The sequence below is a fragment of the Amblyomma maculatum genome, chromosome 1 (genome assembly GCF_055883805.1).
Source record: "Amblyomma maculatum isolate TAMU_Amacu chromosome 1, ASM5588380v1, whole genome shotgun sequence".
In the NCBI taxonomy this organism is placed as follows: domain Eukaryota; kingdom Metazoa; phylum Arthropoda; class Arachnida; order Ixodida; family Ixodidae; genus Amblyomma; species Amblyomma maculatum.
The window spans coordinates 179716763-179742184 of NC_139344.1; the positions used below are offsets into that span (position 1 = coordinate 179716763).

Consider the following 25422-nt stretch of genomic DNA (forward strand, 5'->3'; position numbering starts at 1 on the left):
CAAGCACAATGCTCAAGAAGCTTGTTGAGGAAAATGCCAGAGCTCACCAGAACAGCCTTCTCAGCAGCAAGAGCTTCCAAATTGCTCACGAGGTCTTCCTGCTTATCTGAATCTTCAAACTCAGTCTGCACCCCACATTCTGCAACATCACAGCAAAGTCGAGAATGCCTGTTATAACTGCGGTACAGCTGCACCAGATCAGGCGGCTTCGGAATATTCAGTCCTACGTCATCCCAGTCCTCAAAGTCCTGAAAACATGCCAGAAGTTCATTACAGCAGCCCAGTCTTACTGAAAAGAGAACAAACCTCTACAGAAAAGAACTTGTCACATCATATTTTTCAGCAAAAAAACGTTACAAACAAGCGCTGCAATATTAAGTGACCTGCACTCAAAAATATTCAACTGTTCAAAAGAATGCAGACACAAGAATTTGTGCACGGCCCTCAGGATGAAGGTGGTTCAAAATACAATGACAAGACCCCCGGCAATCTGCTTCCAAGTTGCAGACTCACCTTCTTTAGGTGTCGTTGGCCATATTCTCACATTTTGTGCTTTGCAAACTAATAGCCTAGTTTTACTTACCCTTCTTAGCACACACTAAAAATGTGAAGCACCTTAAGCCATTTTTTTTCCAGGTTATCAGATATCAGTGGGTTTCAAGAAATCTCAAACCTTTTTTTGCTATATGAGCAGTTTATCCTGACAGGGTGAATGCACCTAAGCTGAAATGCATGGCTACCAGCATCTGACACAATAACAGCCAAGGTCAGGTTCATCTACATAATGCCAGCAGCATTTTGTGTTGAAATTTGGCTATCAAGTGCTTTAGAGACAACACCTGAGTGCAATGAAGACAACTCGCACACACAAATCTAGCATCAAATCGGGCTTTCTTGTCATTGGACAGTAAATGTGAAAATTGTATAAATTGTGGTGTTCAAGTCCTAAAGCAACACATGACATGCAATGGCATCATACACTACATAGCCGCCTTACTTTTCGGCTCTATTGAAAAGTGTTAGCAACGGCTGGGATACAGTCACGTCTTTAGATTCAGCAGTCAAGCACCGTAACGACCAAGCCACCAGGGTCAATGCAAGTTGTGTCCACACTGTCCTGCCCGTCGTGTCACAAGACGGTATGGGCCGGGCAATTTATTTTCTGCAGCCCAAACTAACATGTCATGTGTGCGCCATGCACACTACACATTTCCCATTTATCTGTTGTGGCAAGAATTTATTTCGATGGGCACAGGCAACAATGGCCTGGCCTTATGGAGAAACAATGTACCAGTGCACGTCAAAGAAACAAGTGATCTATCACTTGCCTTTAGTTCTGAGCAGCAGTATATGAACGAAAAGGACTAGCAAAACTAGCTAAGTCCCAAGTAACTGCTCTGAAGATATGTGATCTTCAGAGCGGTTACTTGGGACTTTATCTTTACTTGATACCTTTATCTCAAGCTTCATGCAATTCAAACAAACCTCTCGCCACTTTCGAGTTTATATGATGAGTTTTCACTATTTTGAATTAACTACAACGTAGCAAGAAATAGCCTAATAACTTCATTATCACAGCAGTCACACATACTAATCAAATAACAATTGCCCCAAATATTTTTTGTGCACTTGTTTTGCGTAAACCAAATCCTGCTCTACTACCCTAAATTATTTGCATTTTCCTTTCACTGGGGTTCGAAAAATTCCAAAAATCATCAAAATTTGCTTGTTTCAACAACAGAACACTTCAAAACTACTACGGCTCTTTGTCAAGAGGCTTGTTTAAATATATGGGTGCACAGAATGAAATTGTAGAATGATGACATGCCGGACACTAAAATTACTTTCCATTTTTCTAGTCAGCAGTCAAGCAAAAACAATCCTTTCTTGTTACCTTTCAATATTCTTCCACCTATCTGTATAGTGAAGGAAGTTAATGATTAGGACTCATTCTATGGTAGGATGTCAAGGACTTTAATAACACAAAACTACATTACAAAAACTAGACTTTAATTACATAACAGAATTGTTCTTCAACCTATACTTCCTATTTATTCAGTTTTTCAGCTTGCATTTGAAGTTTTCTGTGCCCATTCCAAAGCTTTTGGCATATGAATATACTTTCTCCATATAAGTTCTTTTACAGCTACCATTTAGGATAATGTCGAGGACACCACCATCCATTTTTTGCTCAAAGTAAAGAATGATTGTCTTGCATTCTCTGCGTACGAATACCTACCAACATTGTGAGACCAAAAATCAGGAAATGTTTTGTTTGCATCAAAGGGGATGCCGCATTCAAAGTCCGAAGGGGGGGGTGTCGGCCAAATGTTCAGGCACTGTCCAATGAATCCTGTACACACTCCAATATATGCGTGAATGGAGCTCCATCGCGACAATGCTGAGGTGGCCGCTCCTCATATTCGAGCTTTAGGTAAGAAGTTCAAATTTCAACTGAAGCTGATTGTCATGGATGAGATGATTGAGAACAAGAAATGCATGATAGCCGTATGAATCTTCTACTCGTCCCTTTCGCGGCCGTCCACAAAGTGGTGTAAAAAGCCAGGAAATATCTGTGATATGTCGTTCAGCCCCTCCCTTTGGATGCAGCACACCAAGTTTGATGATTTGCACAAATAGTCACTGCACAGCGTCGTCGATGCTGCCCATGTGCACGCGAAAGAGTGCACAAAGATGTCTACCATAATATTTGAGCAAGACATCGGGGGGATGCAGCAGCCTAGATGGTATACACGCTTCATCGCGTATTCAGCCCCCCCCCCCCCCCCCCCCCTTCCTTCTGCACTTTTTCCTCGAGTGATTTGATACCCTTTATGACAAACTCGCAAATGGATGCTTGTAGGTCAGGTGGTCGCAACGCTAGTTTAGCAGCCACTTCAGAGCCACTTGCAGACTTTCATATCTCTTCCCGCTTTTTTCTCGCTGTTTTTGAAAACTAATGAACAAGAAGTTTCTGCACAGCCTGTCCATTGTTTGAAATGGCATTCATGGTATCCCCACCTGCAATAAAATGTTCTTTTGCCTTATATTTGAATGCAATAATCCGCTCTGAACATTTTTTAAAACACTCCAGATGCGGGTTTCTTACTTGTACTACTTCTTCCTGCACTTTGTCGGTCACGGTACTGACTAACATTTTGAGTGCTGTCTTTGATTCTTGGCAGTTGTTTAACCCATGACCGATTTCACTAAGCTGGTCACTACTGGCACCACTACTAGTGAGAATTCGCTCCACAAATGTTTTATATGACTGGCCTGCTCTTCTTGTATTTCCTCGATGGTTGTAATGAGTGCCGTCTCTTCCTTGCTGCCTGAATCCCTTCGAATCTCCCCGTGCAGCAGGCGTCGCAAAAGTGGAGCACTCCGACTCCATGTGCGCAGACACATCAGTGCAAAGAACTGTAACCGAATGCCTGGGGCAGTGAACAGAGTGGTGCCAACATTCACAGTGGAAGCGCTGTGTAATTGCCAATGCGGGTAGCACTTTTCTGCAGCCACTTCCCTCATTCCAACGCTTAGCCTCTCTTCTGTGTAGCTCGATAACAGGGAACTCCTACAGATGGACTCCTTCCTCGTCACAACGGTGGCCATCAAGCGGGCAGACGCAGACACCGTTCTGAGCGCTCAGTACGCAGCAAGCCCTGCACAATGTGTGCGAGCATGGAAGCAGCGCACTGCTCTGACGTACCAAACCAGAGGCACCGCACACCCCATACTGTGGAATAGGCTTCACAGAATACAGTAACCTCCAATCCAGCTCTGGGTAGAAATCAACAAAAGTGCACTCGGTGCTTGCTGGAGGCATTGCTCACAGCATTCGGTCCCTGCCTAATATTACAGTCGCAGAGATTACTAGCTTCAAAAATCTCTCCGAATAGATTTGCTCAAAGCATGGTACAGATCGGTGAACCTACACCAGCAACAGATGCTGGAGTATTGTGTTACATATATTACTGTGTGGAATTCAGTTTAGTTTCAGTTTGAATTCATCTTTGTTACTGTTGAGTCATGCTGACGTCAAATTGACACTTTGTGCCAAATGCAAAATGTTCACCATTTTTTGATGTCACAAAGTACAGAAATTCAGAAGTATAAGATTGCAAACATCTGCAAATATCTCTTCTTGTGCTTTGATGATGCAATGACTTTAAGCACACGAGAGTAACTTTACACAGTGCCCCATGGCACAAGAAACAGAGACGCTCCAACGGTTCACCCGCACCGCGATGAGAGGGCGGCAGCTTCGTGCGCCTGGAAGAGGGTGCTGCCGCCAAGGGCAGCGCGTGTTCAGGGAGCCATCCCCGCCACTAATTCAGCTGGTGTTTCTGTGGAGCAGCATGTGGACTGAAATTTCGTGACCTCAGTCAGCATTCAAAGACCCGAACTTCAATATATACTACTTATTGTTATTTAAACACCTAATTCTGAGTAGGTAGAAGTTTTCACGGGCTTTCTTTACGAACAGCTCGATTTCCTACTGCAGAAAAACTCGTCACGTGCTTAAGCAGAACACACCTGGCCCTCACCGCCTTGAAGCACACGAATTAATGAGCCATTTCGTATATCCTCTTGCCGATATAAGTCCCTGATTGCATATATGGCTGCTGAGCTGACAGGCATGACACTGTGAGAGACCATTTCACGGGCTCTTTTCTACTGCAACCGCAGATACACAGTTTGATCTGCTGTCTTGAACATTTTGTGCATTTGACTACTGCAAGAGATGCACAAATCCCACACTAACTGATAAAGTGCTTTGTGAGTAGTTGCAATCACAGTTATGTGTCCTGCTAGAAGCAGGTAACATTCTTCAATGCTTCCAAAGACCGAACTCGCAAGCGACAGCAGTGAAATTAAATATGTGTGCAAAATGTTTTTGGACCGTGGTTACGTCAGCAGAAGCAGTTTATGAAAATTTGCTGCAGAGCCTTAGACGTAAAACATAACCATGACAAAATTTTTGCAAGCGTGCACTGCACATCCATGAGCTCAGCGAAAAAGAAAATATAACAGCACATTTCCTAAACTATTATGTTGCATTCAATATGCCAAAGTTCAGCAAATAATTATGTAACGGCAGCAAATTGCGCTACTTGAGAAAGCTCGCGAAGCTACCTTTCTTGGACCTCGAGGCATCATACGTGAGAACAGTCTTGGTTCAAACAGGCGACCGGCAAGTAATCAAATGCAGGCCTATCTACCATGGTCTCGACGAGGCTTGAAATATCCCATAGTGTGTGATAATGCAAAACAGAACTTTGGAGCAGCTTACAGATGCAGTTTGCCACCTGATAGTTGATATGACCCAAGCTATAATGATGACGATGAAAGCGTTTATTGAGTGCAGCAAGAACTTAGGTTAAGGGAAGGCTGATCGGATCCCTAGTCCAGGACACCGTTGGTAAAAGCCACCGTCCATGTTCTTTTGACGAGGGCACGTTGTTCCTCGAGGTCCGAGCTGGAAAGGACCGCCTCCCAGCCCTCCCACGTTGGCTGATTTATTACGTCAAGACTGTTGTTTTGCTGGCAAGCCCATACCATATGGTACAAGTCTGCCTTCTGGCCACAAAATTTGCACCGAGCTGAAAAGGACTCGGGCTCAAAGGCATGAAGCGTAGCTGGATTATTAAGTGACATGGTTTGCAGCCTTCGAAGATGACATTCTTCTGATTTATTAAGAGCCTTAGCCGGTCTTGGGAGTGTCTGCCGTTCAAGGCGCAAATGCTGTAATATATATGTATATGTTGTTAACAGAGAGGAGCAGCTTAAATCAGTAAGGGAGGATGTAGAAGAAACCCGGGAAAGAAAAGCTCGGCTCGAAGCGTGTGCGCGCTCGTTTCCTTCAATTCCCTGGTGACCTGGTACCCTACATCAGTTTCTTCTGTGCAGCTGAAACCCTATATTGACTGAAAAATTTGCAGGCTAGCGGCAGGATTCTGCCACACATAGTTTCTATAAGCTGCCTGGGAAACTGTAACAATGTATTTTGACGCAGAGTGCATCGCGGCTAGAGCTATAGCCACTTCCTCCATAGCCAGCGTTTTCCCGTCCACGACCTTCATTTGGTGCGCCACTGAAATAGTTGATACCCCTTCTACAGGACCCACAGCATCCATGAAGAAGGTTCCTTCTTCTCTTGAATAGCACTCATTAATCTTCTTGCTCCTCGCCACTTGTCTAGCATGATTATGCTCCAGGTGCATATTTTTGGGAAGCGAAAAAGAAAGCGGTAAGAAATTTGCTCTTCCACTCTTTAAGCATATCTTGTCTCCCAGCCACTTGTTGTGGAAAGCAAATGTTGAAATCTTCCAAGACCTTGCGGCCTGTCTTGGTTGTGGCCAGTCGCATTACCTGGCTTGCAAGATGGGTGCTAATCAATTCTTAAGCCGTATTAGGTACCCCCAGTTGTAGCAGGCACTCCATAAATGCTTTCATAGGTAGCCCAAGTGCTTTCATATAAGCCGTTCGAATGATAACATCCAGTTGGTTTAGATCGGTCTTCCTTGTACGAAGGTACGGGGCCACATGCACTATCCTGCAAGGCATCCTCTTCTTGCATACCATTCTTCTTGGTTGTGATCCAAGATATCATACGAATAACTTACTCGCACACCGTTCGGAGCTTGGTGATCGCTGCTGCATTCACCCCCATGTTATTAATAAGCAGTCCCAAAACTCGTATTATCTCCACCTTGAGAATAGGTGTATCGTAGACAGATATTTCCAACAGTGCAGTATCCCCCTTCCCACGCAGGACGAAGAGCTCCGACTTGTCCGGAGAATAGCGTAGTCCGCATTCTTCTGCATAGTTTTGAACCGTAGTGGCAGCCTCTTGGAGGGCCTCCTTCATCTGTCCCAAGTTGCTATCTGTTGTCCATATGGTTACGTCATCAGCGTAAAGGGCATGGCGGATTCCCCTTATGGCAGGTGCATGAAGAGCAGTGGAGAAAGGAAAGCTGCCCGAGGCGTCCCCCTGGTGTCCATCGGTATTGGCTCGGACCTCATGTCACCAATCTTGATGTGCACCTGCCTATATTGCAAGAAAGCCTTGATGTAATTAAAGGTACGCTTCCCACAGTGAGTACCCTGTAGATTTTCCAGCATCTTGGAGTGTTTCACATTATTGAAAGCCCCCTTAAGATCCTGTGCTAGTATGGCCCTACAACTGCATTTTCATGGGGTATCAATAACCTCCTTTTTCAGCTGCAATAACACGTCCTGGGTTGAGACGTGTGCTCTAAACCTGAACATAGAGTGGGGCATAATATCTTGGTTTTCTATATACGTTGAAAGCCGCACTTGCACTGTCTTCTCCATCAGCTTGCCTGTGCACAACGTAAGCGAGATTGGCCTCAGATTATTGATGTTTACCTCGTTTCCAGGTTTAAAAATAAAGCTGATATCAGTTTTCTTCCACGCCCTGGGTAACTGTCCGCTTTTCCAACACTCGATGTAATGCATGAGATGCTCAAGCGCTTGCCGATTAAGATTGATAAGCAATCCCCCCCCCTGTCGTTCCCTGGTGCCGTGCCCCGCCTCATGACCATAAGCGCCGCCTGTATTTCCTCGACTTCAAACTCTCGATCCAGGTCTAGACTCTCCATACCTTTATAATGCTGTACTGGCTCACTGTCTTTCACTGTATAGAGGTACTTGCTGGTGATGGCTGCAACCAGCTGCTCGTCCATGCCCACAAAGCAGTGTAGTGCTCTCTTGAGGTTACATTGCTGATCCCCGCGTGACTTGGAAGGCTCTATCAAACATCGAAGAAGACTCCACGCTGCCTTGGCGCTAAGTCTGCCTTTCATGGAGTCACATTTGGCCAACCAGTTGTTTTTGGCCAAGGTCCGTGCATACTCTTCTATGCTAGAAGAGCAAATATTGGCTGTATGGCTACTATTTGCTTTGCTTAGCTTTTTTTGTATTTTAAGTTTCTTAAACTATTCTTGTGAGACGGATGCTGGTTTTCATAAATGAGGACATCTGCCTGTTTATATATGTACAATTATATTTCCTATAATAAAGACAAGAAATAGCATCCACATACTTTCCTCTGACCCTAACATTGAGCATAAAACTCAGAAGCCAACTAATTATTACACCCTTTAACTTGAGCCGTAATGCCAGACGCATGAGAGCTGGAGCAATATGTAACATGTATACATTCGCAGCTGTGTAGGCTCATCTAGGGCTGAATGCATGTTACATACACCTCACTTGAATGACTTCGATAAATACCATTGTATAACTAGTGTTTCTCCAAAACCTAAAATTTACATTTGAATATAATCAGGCACCGAGAAGACAGCTGCTAGCAGCATCGAAAAGTTAGAAAAAATTCTATCGAAAGCACAACGGTTCACATATTTAAAATACTCACGTCATGAAAGCGTACAGCCATGCACATCACTGCACAGATACCGACCTTGCTTTGCCATCGGAAAGCGGCTGTAATGAAGTTCCTTTTCAATCTTTACTATCATATATTAAACATAGTTCAGGAGGACTACCTGAAAACACCCCAGCGTCACTCCGCCCGAGGTAACCATAATTATTGTATTAGACCACTCTGTGTGCGTTGTGACACGTCTAAATACTCATTTTTTCCTAAGGCAATCGAAATGTGGAATGCATCACCAAGTAAAATTGTTAACATGGCTAACCCTGATGTCTTTTTCCAAACCGAACGATTTTTTGCCCATGAAAATTATGTTATTTGACTGTCGGTGATTTGCAGTTCCATTGTGTTCCTTTTTATCTGTACTGTTGCTATGTACGAGTGACTTGGCTTACTCCTGTATGAGCCTGAAGAAGGCTTACAGTATCAATAAAAATATATATATATTGACACATGCCATTCATAGACGACGAAGATTTGAACGGGCGATTCGGAGAAGATGACAAAGCAAAAAACGGTGCTCCACTTTCGGGCTGACCTGACTGGTTGTTGGTGTTCTTCGGTGCCAGAGCGCCTTCTGTGTAACGTTACAAATCTGGTGGAGGAATTGCCGGGTATCGATCCAGTCCTGCATAATCAACCTATAACTACGGAGCTTACCCCCGTACATCAACGCCTCGGCCGCCGCCTACGTGGAGAACCCCCTGAATTCGGACCCCTTCTGGCCGCTACCAGGACGACGCACCCTCAGACGGTCGTAGAACCTGCTGCAATGACATCTGAGAGCAGGCTTCCCACCCATATCCTGTGTCATCAGCCGCGAACACCCCCTCTTTTCATGGAGACGTGTTCGAGGACGCCAAGGACTGGCTTGAGACCTACGAGCGAGTCGTGCGTTACAACGGGTGGACTGACGAGCGTAAGCTCCACAACGTGTACTTCGCTCTTGAAGAGTCTGCACGGACATGGTTTGAAAACCATGAGGCTTCCTTCCCATCCTGGGCTGCCTTCTGTCGTGATTTGAAAGCCACTTTTCCTAGCGCCGACCGCCGGGAGCGAGCAGAAGCTGCGCTACACTCGCGCAATCAGCGCCAGAACGAGAGCGTGCGTATGTTCTTTGAGGACATGACACGCCTTTTCAAGCGTGCAGACCCACAAATGACAGAAGATAAGAAGCGGCGTCACCTGATGCGGGGCGTTAAACAAGAACTTTTCGCGGGACTGGTGCGCAGTCCACCGCGCACTGTGGTGGAGTTTCTCAGCGAGGCAGCGACCATGGAGACAACACTGCAACACCGAGCCCGTCAGTACAACCGTGACGTGAACATTATTGGGTCCGACGCACCCCCTGTGCGTGTCGGCAGCGACATGGATGCACTACGCAATCTCATCCGTTCTGTCGTGCGGGAGGAACTGCAAGCGCTCCGCATGCCTTGCAACACAACATCTTTTCCTTCACTAGCTGAAGTCATCCGGGACGAGGTGCGTATGGCAGCTCAGCAAGTTGCTGACGTTCTCGAGCAGCGCGTTCTCCACCAGACGTGCGACGCGAGGCCCACCTACGCGTCTGTCCTACGTAAGGCTCCCCCGCCGGACCATAGTATCAAAGCCGCAGCTCCAGCAATGGAGCCGCAGGGTCCTCGCATGGAGGACATCGCATGGAGCCGCATGGAGCCTGGCTACTCCCCTCCGCCAATCTACCAGCGACCCCGTAAAAGTCAAGTATGGCGGCCCCGGGAGCGTCGGCCCCTGTGCTATCATTGCAGGGAAGCCAGTCACCTTTACCAGGCGTGCCCGTACCGCCGCGTCAACAGCGGGGTTTCGCCTCGGAGGACCTCTACCCTCGGAATGCCGAACGGCCTACTGAGATTGCAAGCGACCTTGCAGCGCGACAGTATCCTGTCACGTCCGGTTACCAAGAGCATCGGTCTACGTCCCCGACGAGCTACCGTTAGACAAGTCGCCACTCTTCCCGACGCCGCTCCTCTCCCAGCCCTAGCCGGGAAAACTAATACCAGCGGCCTTCGGAGGCAGGGTCGCTGATTTCGTGAAATGTGAAGATCCTCCGTCATCGTCAGGCCGACCCGACGAGATTTCGCTTGTGTCAGGTACCAACAGCATCCGGCATACTACCTCCGATTTATGTGTAACGATTGATGAAGTGGATGTCACCGCGTTACTCGACACTGGTGCCGATTATTCTGTAATGAGCCGTGGTCTCGCCCCAGAATTGAAGAAAGTTTTGACACATTGGTCCGGCCCAAAAATTCGCACGGCGGGAAGTCACTTGATTGAACCTGCAGGCAAGTGCACAGCGCGGGTCGGCATCCGTGGTTTTGTGTATGTCAGAGAATTTATCGTGCTTCCTGAGTGTTCGAAAGACTTGATCCTTGGTCTAGACTTCCTACAGACCAACGGCGCTGTCATTGACTTGAAAGAAGCGCGTGTTTCCCTTTCGACGAAACGAGCCGGGGCGCGTATTGAAAACGAAGATCCGGGTCTGAACGTTTTGCGTATAGACGACGATGACATGAGGCTTGCAGCGGTGGCGTAGTGGTAGAACATCCGCCTCGCATGCAAGAGGACCGGGGTTCAAATCCCGGTGCCGCGCAATTCTCCACCGGATGAGAAAAAAAAAAAAGAAAAAAAAAATCCGCGTGTCGATGGAATTATCGCGTGTCGATGGATATATATAGTGGCTGCACAGCAACCATAGTTCTGCATAAAGAAAGTAACAAAATTCCCATAAAGAAAGGTGTTAGGCAAGGAGACACAATCTCCCCAGTACTATTCACAGCTTGTTTAGAGGAAGTATTCAGAGACTTGGAATGGGAGCAGTTAGGGATAAGGGTAGATGGAGAATACCTCAGTAATCTGCGATTTGCTGATGACATTGCCTTGCTAAGCAACTGGGGGGATGAACTGCAAATAATGATTGATGACCTAGACAGGAAAAGTTGAAAGGTAGGCTTGAAAATCAATATGCAGAAGACTAAGGTAATGTTCAACAGCCTCGGGAAGGAACAGCAGTTTACATTAGGTAGCGAAATACTGGAAGTAGTAGGCGAATATGTCTACTTAGGACAGGTAGTAACCGCAGATCCGGACCACGAAAAGGAAATAACAAGAAGAATACGATTGGGATGGAGCACATTTGGCAAGCACTCGCAGATTATGACTAGCAGCTTACCGGTATCGCTCAAGAGGAAAGTATACAACAGTTGCATCTTGCCTGTACTCACCTATGGGGCTGAAACGTGGAGGCTAACCAAGAGAGTTCTACTTAAGTTGAGGACAACCCAGAGGGCTATGGAACGAAAAATGGTAGGGTAACATTAAGAGATAGAAAGCGTGCAGAGTGGGTCAGAGAAATAACTCAAGTTACCGACATTCTAGTAGAAATTAAGAAGAAGAAATGGACATGGGCAGGACATGTAGTGCGAAGAGAGGATAACCGATGGTCGCTGAGGGTAACAAACTGGATTCCAAGGGAAGGAAAGCGTAGCAGGGGACGGCAGAAAGTTGGGTGGGCGGATGAGATTAAGAAGTTCGCAGGGGTCAAGTGGATGCAGCTAGCACAGAACCGGGTTAAGTGGAGAAATATGGGAGAGGCCTTCGCCCTGCAGTGGGTATAATCAGGCTGATGATGATGATGATGATGACATGAGGGTTCCGGCACGTTCTAGTGTTGGTTCTTGTAAGGCATGACCTATTCCACGATTACGAGGGCATCGCGGATGGGCACCTTCCGCTACTACTCGAGAAGGAATTAGCCGTTGCTCGAGGACTAGTACAATTCCAGAACAGTTGTGCTACTGTCCTCCTGACAAATTTTGCTAAGGAGATGCGGCATCTCGCCAAGGACACGGCTGTTGCCGTCCTTCATAATGTTACTGCCTCGCCTCATTTATGCACTGCCGGAGCGAACCCTAAAGAAGAGGCCGCACCTTGTCATGCCCTGCAAACTGTTAAAATTAACCACAACTTGAGGCCCGATCAGAGGAATCTTCTCTCGGCTCTTCTGAGCGATTTCGCAGACTGCTTCGCCACAAGCTCTAAGGTCGGTCGTACTCCTGTCGCCAAGCACTGCATCATCACCGATGAGACCACGTTACCGGTATGCCAGCACCCGTACAGGGTTTCTCCTAAGGAACGTGACGCCATTAAAACGCAAGTGGATGATATGCTTGCAGACGACGTAATCCAGCCTTCGACGAGCCCATGGACGTCGCCAGTGGTCCTTGTCAAAAAGAAAGATGGCTCCTTGAGATTCTGTGTCGATTACCGAAAGTTAAATAACGTGACTAAAAAGGACGCCTATCAGCTGCCCAGGATTGATGATGCCCTCGACCGACTACGCGACGCGAGGCACTTCTCATTAGACCTCAAAAGCGGATACTGGCAAATCGAGGTGGATCAGAGAGACCGAGAGAAGACTGCATTTGTGACGCCCGACGGCCTATACGAGTATAAGGTGCTTCCGTTTGGTCTTTGCTCTGCACCGGCCACGTTCCAACGTATGATGGACACGGTTTTATCAGGTCTGAAGTGGCAGTCGTGCTTGGTGTACTTAGATGATGATGTTATTTTCTCGCCTACTTTCGAGCAACACTTGGACCGGTTGCGCATCGTGCTTCAAGCACTCAAAGGCGCGCAACTAACGATCAAGCCAGAGAAATGCGAGTTTGCTTTCAAGGAACTACGCTTTCTCGGCCATGTTGTCAGTGCACAGGGCGTTCTCCCTGATCCCGAGAAGACTACCGCAGTGTCAAATTTTCCACGCCCCACCGACAAAAAGGCACTTCGACGATTCCTAGGTCTTTGTTCATACTACCAACGTTTCGTCCAAGATTTTTCTAAGATAGCTGAACCACTGACAGCACTAACCAGAGAAGACATACCCTTCCTGTGGGGAGACGATCAAGAACAAGCCTTCCAGGAGCTTAGAAGCCGCCTACACAGACCCCCAATACTCGCCCATTTCGATGAAGATGCCGCAACTGACGTACATACTGATGCCAGCAACGTTGGCCTCGGCGCAGTACTCATTCAGTGGCAAGGCGGAGTAGAACGGGTTATCGCCTACGCGAGCCGAACACTCTCACGATCGAAGGCGAACTATTCGACAACGGAGAAGGAGTGCCTTGCGGTAATCTGGGCCATCAGGAAGTTTCGACCATATTTGTATGGACGACCCTTCCGTATTGTCAGCGACCATCATTCCTTGTGCTGGCTGGCAAGCCTTAAAGACCCGTCTGGACGCTTAGCTCGTTGGAGCCTCCGTCTTCAAGAGTATGACGTCACTGTTGTCTATAAGTCGGGACATAAACACCAAGATGCGGATTGCTTGTCACGCACGCCATTGGACTCCACTGCAGTGGAAAACGCCGACGATTTTCCCTTTATTGGGGCCATTACCCAATCCCATATGGCTGACCTTCAACGCAAGGACCCGGAGCTGGCGCCGCTCATCGATTATCTGGAAGGACGCGGTGGTAGAGTACCGCTTGTTTTTCGTCGTGGCTTGCAGTCATACGCTTTACGAAGTGGAGTTCTCTACAAGCGCAATTTTGAAAGATCAAAAGAGACATTTCTACTCGTAGTACCTACGCACCTACGGCCCGACATCTTAAGCGCTTGTCACGACGAACCGTCCGCCGGCCACTTGGGTGTTAGTCGTACGCTTCCAAGAATCCGGGAGAAATACTATTGGCCGAAATTATTACCTTCAGTACGATCTTACGTTAAAACCTGCCGTGATTGTCAACGCCGAAAGACTCCACCCGTGAAACCAGCTGAATTTCTTCAGCCGATCGCTCCACCGAAAACTCCTTTCCAACAAGTGGGGATGGATCTTCTTGGTCCTTTCCCGAAGTCAACTAATGGAAAGCGTTGGATTGTTGTCGCGACAGACTACTTGACCCGATATGCTGAGACCGCGTCGCTCACAAATGGAACTGCCACCGAAGTAGCAGAGTTTTTTGTCCACGACATCGTATTGCGTCATGGCGCTCCGGCTGTTATCATTACCGATCGTGGGGCAGCTTTTATGGCCCGCCTGACTAAGGCTGTACTGAAACTTACACACACTAGCCATAGACGGGCCACGGCATACCACCCGCAAACTAATTGCTTGGTGGAACGGTTAAACAGAACTCTGGCCGACATGCTGTCTATGTACGTGGATATAGAGCATAAGACCTGGGATCAAATTCTCCCATATGCCATGTTCGCATATAATACGGCACTTCGCGAGACGACGCGGCTCACACCCTTCGAGCTTGTCTTCGGCCGTCGAGTGACCACTCCACTGGATACAATGCTGCCCGTATACATCGACGACGAACATACGTTTGACCTGGACATCGCTAGTTTTACCCAGCGTGCGGAAGAAGCGCGGCAGCTGGCAAGGCAGCAGACCTACAACAGCAACTAGACGCTGACCGTTACAACAAGGGACGGCGCTTCGCTACCTACGAGCCTGGAGACTATGTCTAGATTTGGACGCCCGCTCATCATCGTGGGCTCTCTGAAAAATTGCTGCGCCGGTACTTCGGCCCATACCGGGTCCTCCGCTGCCTCAGCGAGGTTACTTACGAAGTTGAATCCGCAACCCAAGATCCCTCAAGCCGCAGACGACGCAAGTTCACTGATGTTGTACACGTCGTCCGGATGAAACCCTACCACGATCGCCCCGCTGACTATTCTTGAGACTGATGGTGCCCCGTTTTGTGTTGTGGTATCCCATACCAACCTAGCATACTATCTATCAGCTCATCGCATCAAGCAGCATTTGCAGCATCGAGGCTATGCTGCCAAAAAGGGAGGCAATGACACATGCCATTCATAGACGACGATTTGAACGGGCAATTCGGAGAAGACGACGAAGGAAAAAACGGTGCTCCACTTTCGGGCTGACCTGACTGGTTGTTGGTGTTCTTCGGTGCCAGAGCGCCTTCTGTGTAACGTTACGTTACAATATATATAAAGTAGTCACCCATGTGGCCTTTATCTAATTATAGCATGAGATGTGAGCAGAGCTATAAAGAGACATCCTTCCAATAAACAACAGCCATTTCAAGCAAGCAAACCCTATATATGCATCGAAATCAAGTGCCTGCACCAGATAGCCCCATAGAAGCACAAGCAAAAAAAGCGACGAGAAAGGCCCCCATAACTCTCTTCCTTTCACCATGCTATACACCACACAGGCAGCCTAACTGTAAACATTCACGCAAGCAACTGCAAAAGCAAACATAAAATGCAACGAGGCACAGCAACCTTGGCTTTGGCTTGATTTGGGCTTAGATCAGCTGCTTAACCAAGGTGGCCACTGATAGAGATGCCAGCAATTTCGATGCAACTGCAGATTCGGCGGTGCCGATTTGCAATAACTATTCTTGCACAGGCAGAGGCATCTTACCGAGAGATACAGGAAAGTAGTTGCACAATAAGAAATTCAGTAAAAACATCGGGAGTCTCCTGGACGAAGCGGGAAAGTTGGCAGGTATGGGTACGTTACTATTTGACCAGCAGCAAAAGATGAGTTTTATGGCTGTAAAAGCTGAATTCAAATTTTCCCTCCAGCTTACAAAAAATTATATCTATACGGGAAATGATGGCTTGCTGCAGTTTTGAGTTGAGCAGCTGTGCAGTCTTGCACCTGGGAACCCCATGCCAACTCAATGCCAACACATGCAGTTTACTTACGAAAACGGCCAGTAGTGGCTACACACGAATTTCGTGTTTCAAATTTAAGCCGTTTTCAATGAGAGAAGTATCTTTGTTGTTAGAATGCTACCAATACAGCCCCATTTCAATTTTCCCTCAGGGTCAATTGGCAACATGTGCCCACATAATTAATGTAAGCAAGGAACACAATGCCTTTAGTAACATGGGCTACAAGGCAATTAAAAAAGGTGCAGCGGCTAATAATTAACTACTCGTGAGCCTTAATGTAATGACTGATCTCCTTATGGTGACTTGGTTCATCTGTTTGCAACAGAATACATTTTGGGAAGCAAGTTCTTATATAAAAATAGGATTCAATCCAATTTTTATAGAACCTTTTATAGAATTACTTTGTATAAGCTTGCTCTGATGCATCGATAGTACAGGAAGAGACTAAAAATTTGCAGAAACATTTATTAAGCACAGAACACCCTAGTGGCACAATGGCACCTAACAACAGCACTGCTATGACAGGCCGCACACTAAACATATAGAAGAAGCCAGACATGCTAGTAATGTGCTTCCCTCACTGTCAATTAACATTTCTAACAAAGCTTTTCTGGTTAAACAAAGATTCTTATCCTTGTTTACCGCATAGTGCAGTATCTCACATTAACATGACAATTTAAGATGTGTTTGGCTTCCACGAGTGCTCGTTGAGGTAATCTTGATAGCTGAATGTTTTCTTGAAAACCCACTTACCTACTATGTCAAAATGTTTCATACAAAGTTGACAACAAACTTTTTACAACATGTTACTTTCCCTTATCATCTACTAAAGCTCATCATGGACTTAAAAGCAGCATAAAAATATTTTAACAAGTACCTGGAGTTCATTTTCATCAGAAAAAGTGATAGACGTCAACTTGTAATCATGTTTGAGCAGGTACTCATTCAGAAGAAAGTTGACAGCCCGCCGTTCATGAGGGCGCAAAGGGTCTTCTGAAACAGCTGTATGCTCACTTCCATTGTCGGGAGTATTTGGATCAGACTCTGCAACCCATAAGGACAGAAAAAAAAAAGCACACAACGAAAAAGCAGAATCAGTATAAACCGTACTGGAATAGCTTTAGAGGATCAAAGGACATTTGAAACAAACCATTATGCAACAATCTACAATTTAACTTTACGATCAATTACATATAGAAATGAAAAATTTGGAGGACGCTTAAGCTTCGCTTTTAAGAATGGAACGCGATAGCGTTATCGTGCCCCGTTCGCACAGTCTACTCATTTGCTTGTCGTGCTTTTGAGTGACACAAAGACATAGTTCACATGATACAACAGTCGTTAATTTGTCCAAAGCACAACTATTTGGTAATTACTTGTTCTGAAACATGATTCTGGGACATAGAAGCGCTGCCAGCCACCTTGCCGAAACGAACAGCCTCAAATTGCAGTCATAGTTCGTCGGCAACATCGTTGCCGATCCGAGCCGGCGTGATGAAGATCTCGGAGGCCATGCCCTGTCTATCTTATTCCGTGTGCCACACGCATGATGATGCTACGTGCACGCCAAGCGAAGAGGAAGTACAGCGGAAAAGTAATTTGCCACTCGCTTAACTGCGTGTTCTGTAATTCTGTAATTTACATGCTCATAATTATTATTATACGCCACAATACACTTCTCTAAGGGACATTTCCAAGACAACACCGCAATCAATAGATGCGCCTTTGTCCATTTCAAACCATCTAGCTGGCGTGGCGGAGTGGTTAGCGTGCTCGTCTCGCACCCCAGAGGTCCACGTTCGATTTCTCAGGTCGGCGATTTTTCCTACTCGTTTTTATTTATTAATGCTTTTGGGATTTTTCGCTCACGGACAACGCTGGACAACGCGGGACGGCGGCCGCCGACGACACCGAATTTTCTGCGACACAGGGCCCTTAACGCTGTCGCGTTAATAAAGCTCGTCTGCACTGGCGACCGTAGGTTAAACACACATTGAAACATATTTCCTTTGTGTCACCAGATACACTAATATCAAACAGTTATGTTTTACTTACAACAACACTACATTTAAAATATTTAATTTCACTGATGCCAAAATAACAGTTAAAAAGACAGGCAAGACTATACACACCTGTAACAACGGTCAGGTTTGCTCTCAGGTTTTTTATGGTTTCACGTGCTTTCCGAAGCTCAAATTCCAAAACTAACATAACAAAGAAAGATAATAAAAACCTTTTAAATACAACAAAATAAGAAAAGCATGAAAAATTATATACACTACACCTACCAGTCTTTTGCACTAAAAATAAAAATCGCTCTAAGTGTACTTTGTATACACAGCTATTGGCTATAATGATCAAACTATTCGTAGCTGCAATTTATTAACACACAACCCAAATACTTGGCCACAAAATGGAACTTTTATAACAAGTGGTTTGACTGTCATTTAAACAAAGATAGCACTCAATATTCGAAACTGGTTTTTTACAGAAGGTCAGCACCTTTGACATCACGATCACAACTTGCTGAAAACTGAGATAAGGTGCACCTAGCCAACGGAGAAAATGTTTTATGCTTTATGTTGCATGTTTTATGTTGCATGCAGGGCTGCGTTTCCCTCGAGAGCAGGCAGAAGTGCTTGAGTGTGTCTGTGTGCTGCAGTCACTACATGCTGCAAAACTCTTACAACTGGAATAGTGTCAATAAACTGGTGCCTGCTATCAGCACAGGAAAGATGATGGCTGTGGGAAAGTACACCACCCTCAGGAGGGATGCCTAACCTTCCCGCAGCCATCCTGATCAAGGTCAGAAAGAACTGCTAGACAAGGATGACCCTGAGGGGAAGAGAAGGCTTTGAGAAGAAGCAGTAGAGGTAAGGAGACTGCAAGCAAGAACAGGCAGGTACAGAGCACTATAACACAGGTGCTGTCTGTGCCGAAAGGCCGCACCCTGATCGAGCTGTAGTACCGAAATTGCACAAGAATGCAAATAATTACTGTATTTTGCAATTTTTACTATGGCTGGCTGAAATGAGAAGAAAATAAGAAAGAAAAAAACACCTGCTGTTTCAATTGTGTATAGAACGCAGGGGCACAGCGAGACGGTGAGGCTCTACTCTGCCAAACATCATATGCTAGCCCAATGCTCTTTGCTCTCACCAACCACTCATGGTATTGTTGCTTGGTTAGGTAAGTTTCTCTACTACATGCATAATCATCATATGCAAGTCCACCGCAATGGTTCGGCATCAGTTACATCACTACAGCTAGCACACAGGCCAAGTAATGCCCCACTCACCATTCAACACAGGGACCAACTATAAAATGACAATAAAATTTAAAATAGCTATTATTTAACTTCTGCTAGTATTTAAAATGGCAATTTAATTTTCTTTGACAAATGGAGCTGTATGTACAACCTTAATTACAGTCCTCATGAAAAGTATGCCGCCCAAGGAGTTTGCTTCAAAGCCCTGTAGTGAGATTGGTGGAAGCACTCCTTAAATATCTAAGCTCGAGAATGCTGAGGATGGGATTTTCCATGTCACGAGTGAAACTGCGAACACTGGAGATGTGCAATGAGTGTCGTTTTAGCACTTAGAAACAAACACCTTGGGCTGCATATTTTTGAAAAAGATTGTACTAGTGCCCACAAAATAAAGCAGAGCACAGGTTTGGGGAAAAAGCAGTCTCCTTCATCCGGGCTGCTGATGAAGCGAACACCAAAAATGTCAAGCTGAACATGCAGGGGTCCCATACACACCCAAGCTATACCATGCGCATCGGCTTGCAGGGCGCGCCGCGAAACAAAATTTTCCTCGTTCGTGTGCTCCGTTTTATTTGGGGGGCACTAGTACATTAATGGAGCATTTGTGGAACTATAAGTCTGCTTCCCCGTGAGGCTTGCTTCCCGACCAAAAAGTCTCGCTGCCAGAAGACACTCGCATTCTTTGTGGAAACAAGAAGAGCTAAGTACGCCCTCCGGCTGAACTAAGGAATGTCGCCAATTGATAAAATGGCTCAGAAAGAAATGTCGAAGGGGTACAAAGGTTAATATGATGCCTAAATAGAATGAAAAATAAAGGGGGTGGAGGATTGTTCTGAGCTTCACCCCTCGTACACAACTGGTTTTGACAGCTTTATTATGCTCCCTCCAAGCTTTCCTAGTGCTCCGGAACGGTAACAAATCGACCAAAATTGGGCACACAACATCAGTGGCTTTTGATAATACATAAATGCTACATAGTATCACACAAAAGAAATTCATCCATACAACATAATATTCGCTTAAAAAAAAAAAAAAAGAAAGGGAAAACTGCGCTTGGAAAACAATACAGAGAAAAGTCCATCACATTTTCAAAGAACACCGAAAAGTCCCAGTTCGAGTTATATTTGCCCCATTATTTACACAAATTTTGACAAAAACGTAGCCAACAAACACTGTCACATACAAATCAAAGCATGTATACAGTGTTCCATGCTTATCTTTAAGGGTTTTAAAAAATTATACTGCGAAAACTTGGGGCTAAACGCTGACAACAAAACAGCTTTTGATAGTCCATGTTTTCTGACAATCGATTCAACACTGAAACTTGCCTGCATTTTCTGAATTAGCAAAAGACTGCAGTCATTAGTAAAAAACTGGTATCACCTGCAACTAAAGTCTCTCGAAAGGCTAGCTGAGCATCGGAGAAGCAAGCAATGGTTTGGCTCAGTGGGTGGGCAAGTTACGCGGTTCCTTGAATTTCTGTCTGTCTGTTAAAATGAGCGTCAAAAGGAAGACTTGTTGCTTATCTAACTGAAAACAATATCCTTCAAAAACCTCTTCCACCAAAACGGGCTGTGGCATGTGGGACAGCCTGGTGGATAAAGAGCTTGGCTTGTTCTACACTCACAGCTGACAATGGTTTCTCGTGCCAAGTAATGACAACTTATGACATATCAGAGAACATTGCCCATACGATCCTGCCTTGTGACCGAGCGATGTTTAATTCTGATTAGGCCATTAGTAAGCTGACAAAGATTTTAAATGCGGTAGATAAATTAGGAAGTTTCATGTATGCTATTGCACGTCCCTTTAGGCATATATATATATACAGAAGAATAGGTGTATGCAACCGAGTCAATAGGGCTGCTACTGCCCTGCAGTTCTCCTTTTCGAGGAAAAACTAACCCCCACTTTTCAACAAATCTTCTTTAGGTAAAAATACAACACAAATGGCAAAAAAAAAAAAATTACAACAACACACTTTTTGACAGAAAAACAAAAATCAATAAATTTGACAACAGTATGGTTATGTATACCTTGTGCAGAACCCATACAAAGCAGTATGGTTATATGGCAATATCAGTGACATAAGCAGACAAGAGTTCTGTAAAATGACTACCTTATTCCATGCAATTTCCATCTGTCAAATCAAAAACGTCTTTTGAACAACCAGCAATAAATACCATGCCTCTTGCTGTTAATATGACAATATATTTTTGCATATGTCACAACCTCATGATATATCTTGGTCTGCAATTGATCCCTTAACAGTAGTTAGAGCCCAGCCACAGCGAAGTGAGTATTTAAAGGCTGGACATAAGGTGTTCACCATAAAAAGGAGGAGAGAAAAATCACTTGCTTTGTGAAGTACCTGTTCAAGAAAAAAATTGCAAACTCAGAATAAGTTTCTCGGTGATGCAAGAAAAACGTACATGAATGCATAGCACTGCACAAACGTCAGAAGTGCAGAGAAACAAATGATGGCTACATGCTTATAACAAGCAGCTGGCCGCTATATACTGTTTCCTTCATAAAATATTGGCACCCAAATATCTGAAAAATTTTGCAAGAAATGGCAATTTTCCAGAAACAAAAAAAAAAAAAAAAACAAAAATAACCATCGCTGCGGAGTCAAAAAATGACGGGAGCAGGCATACTGTGGCTGCCACGATACTGGCTATCCTGAAGGGTACCTGACTAACAAGATAACATGCAGCATGTTCTCTAGAGTTAACCCTCCTGTACCTGGCCAAAGTGACATCACAGCCACCTGCAGCTTAATTATAGAATGGTCTAATTATAAAGCAGCTTTAAACCAATCTGTTAGCCCCACTCCTATAGATCAATCCAAACTGGTACACACTGACCAACAGGAGTTGGGATTAGAGACTGTTTTCAGTTTGAGATGTTATGTAATCTATGCTTTGGATAAAACTCTCATTAGCCAGGTGGCAGATGTAAACGTTTTGGGTTAGGACATGCAAAAGTAAGGCTCGTGCTATTTACTTCCCAAGAAGGCCAACCCACAGCTGTAAGTATAAAAGAAAATATGCCTGGAATTGTTGAACATCCCTGATAATGTTCTGCCTGCTGGTTTTTGGTCATCAAATAAATGTTTAAATATGCATTAAATATACATGGTACAAAGGGGCCCAAAGAATGATTGAAGTGAAGTTATGTAGCAGTGTGCATTATATGTTTACAGCATAAATTTTCTCCTGAAGGCAATAAAGAATGCCCTGAACATGAAAGAATGTGCTCACAAGGGTTAATAAAGCAGCGAATTCATAATTGTTCTGCGAGCACACATATTGTAAATGTTCTGTGTATTGGGCCTTCAATGACCCTGCTTTTTTTTTTTTTTTTTTTTTTGTCAATGACACTACTTAAGGAAACTTAAACCATAACCCTAGGCAAAAAGACTGTGCAGTAATGAATTATTCAAAGCATATACTGTGGCATGCCTTCATTGGTTCTTCTGCTCTTAACAATCCCTGAACAATTTTCAACAAGAATACAAATCCTTGATCTTGAAACCTTGGTGTTCCTACCCTTTAAATTACCTTCCCCCAACAGCACACGCAGCCTTTCTAAATCTTTTAACATTAGAAACATTGCATTTACACAGTGCAACAAATGCTAACCTACCAGCAACTCGCTCATCCAGTTGTTTCTCTCCATCATCCGAATACCTCGCAAAGTCCAAGGAATCAAATGTCTGGACACTTGACGTTCTTGCTGCACACCAAACATTTTTTCATTGACAAATGTGAACAGAAATCGCAGCATAAAAAGGTAAGTGGCGTTAGCCTCAAGGCACAACTAAGCATACGATTCATTACGATAGAGACAAATGTCAATGTGGTGTCCACTTCTCTGCCTCAAAGCGGTTTAACAACAAAAGCTAACAATGCCAATACCAGAGTTATTCTTATCAGCTAAAAATTGGCTACCATAACAATGTTACGGCGCTCAAATTATGCTCACCCCGGAAACGGCCGTCTAAAGATTCTGACCCCCCCCCCGAGAAATAATTTTCTGCTGTAGCAAAAACGCAGGTGGTGAACCACACCGTACAAAATATGTTTCCGAGCGACGTGCTTACGACAGTACCTGAGCTCATGACTGCAGAAGCAAAATACGTCAATTTTTTCTTTCTAAACACACGTCGCGCACATATTTAATGACACTTCCTCGCCGACAAGAGCTCGAATAAATTATGACACCGTTCCACAGGCCGCTTCCACAAAAACAACAACCGAGGCAAGAAAAGTAACGTAACTTCAACAATACGCACGCAACACTGGTGAAGCATCAAATGCTGAGTGGCTGTGCTTCTCAAAGTTGCCCGGGTTGGAAAAATAGTCTCTCAGCCTCGGCAACTCCCGCCCGCTTTCCAAGAGTTCGGCATGCAATTCTAGGGCGGTCAAAATGAAATTGTCTTTCAGAAGCTTTGACGCAATTTTGTCGATCGTCACGTCATGCACACTTTCCAATTCAAATGGCGCAGGAAGAACGATCGGAGTTTCGGATGCTGAACTACACTTCGAAATACCATCTTCCATTGCATCGGTTTTTAACCCAGCTGGCTCCCAAAGCACCAAAGCACGGCGAGCACGGTGCCAACGGCGCTTCCGAGACCCGACCAACCGTCCCGATCACCGACCGATATTTCGACGGACGACAGGAAAATGACGCTGAGGCTTTGCTGAAGTGGATTGGATTGATGTTGCTAAAGCAAACTAGTTTAAAAACATATAGACCTACCTTGATATAAACACCACATTTTGTTGCCTTTTTTTTGTTAACGATAAGACATTCTTGTGTAAGGATCACCACGCGGTTTTTGCCTACGACTGCTAAGTAATATTTAATTGAATTTTCTTCCACGCCAGTTTCAATTTCGGTTTCCGCCGCCGAGAGATGGCTGTGACGTCACAATCAAGTCTAGTTGAAAAACCTCTAGCCGTAGCCCTACAGGAAACTGGCAAAGGAGTAATTAAATTATCAGGATATCAAGCGTTTGCTAGTGGCCGGGGAGAAAAATCCCGGGTCACTACATTCGTCAAAAGGAACGTAGCGGTGATCGAACATGAAATTAGTTCTCGCGACATTGAGGCGGTTTTCGTTGAAATCATCACGGGCAGGAAGAAGGAACCCAGTATTTTCGTCCTAAACATATATAGCTCTCCTCAGCAGCGCAAAGTTAGGTTCAAGACATTATTTCGCAAAGCAATGAAGGCAGCCGGAGCTAACCCCCTGCTAATTGTAGGAGACTTCAACGCCTGCCATCAAGAGTGGGGATATAATAGGCAAGATCCGAAGGGCAGGCAGTTATGGGAAGATTTTCACGAATTAAACCTCACCCTGCAGACAGACTCTGGCTGCCCGACGAGGGTGGGAAACAGTGTGAGCAAAGACACAACCCCAGACTTAACATTTACCAAAAACATAGAGGAGCTTAGGTGGAACAACACAGAGCTCAACTTTGGAAGCGATCATTACGTCCTCGAAATAACGCTTAAACGGGGAGTCAAAGTAAGACGAGAAAAGATCATCAGCGCAATCGAATGGGAGAAATTCAGACAAATTAGGGAATCTGCCAACATGGACCAAAATATTGAAAATATCGACGATTGGGCAGAAACCCTCATGCACCACGTTAAATCCGCTACCATTACCCTAGAGGGGGACGATGCACCGAAAACAGTCGACAGGAAACTCCTACACATGTGGGAAGCAAAAAAAGGTATGGAAAGACGCCTCCGGTGTCAGAGATGGAACCGAAACCTAAGGCGAAAAATAGCCAGGCACAATAAGGAAATTGAGGATTATGCAATTAAACTCTGCGAGCAAAACTGGTGTAACAGGTGCGATGAAATGGAGGGCAACATGAGCCTTTCAAAGACGTGGAGCCTGCTACGATATCTTCTTAATCCCGACAGTTCGAAAACACCAAACACAACAATAGCAAAGGCAAGACACGCGTTCGAGGGGACTGACGCGGAACTAATAACTAAACTCGTAGACACATACGTCGGCGATACAACATCCC

At 45.2% G+C, this 25422-nt stretch overlaps 1 protein-coding gene across 4 annotated transcripts in view; it reads right to left on the minus strand.

The window, feature by feature from the left end:
• LOC146205017 (RAB11-binding protein RELCH homolog) overlaps positions 1 to 24062 on the minus strand; it is a 149995-nt gene extending 125933 nt beyond the window's left edge. For 2 of the 4 annotated variants that reach the window (XM_084589683.1, XM_084589681.1), the window contains exons 1-5: positions 23665 to 24061; positions 23016 to 23105; positions 18232 to 18303; positions 16977 to 17143; positions 48 to 248 (exon numbers count right to left, since the gene is read on the minus strand). In XM_084589683.1, the coding sequence (XP_084445809.1) occupies positions 48 to 248; positions 16977 to 17143; positions 18232 to 18303; positions 23016 to 23105; positions 23665 to 23932 (798 nt within the window). In that variant the 5' untranslated portion in view covers positions 23933 to 24061. Of the gene's footprint in view, positions 1 to 47; positions 249 to 16976; positions 17144 to 18231; positions 18304 to 23015; positions 23106 to 23664 lie in introns of all 4 variants that reach the window. The other 2 variants (XM_084589682.1, XM_084589684.1) reach the window with 2 other exon arrangements.
• Positions 24063 to 25422: the final 1360 nt, after the last annotated feature.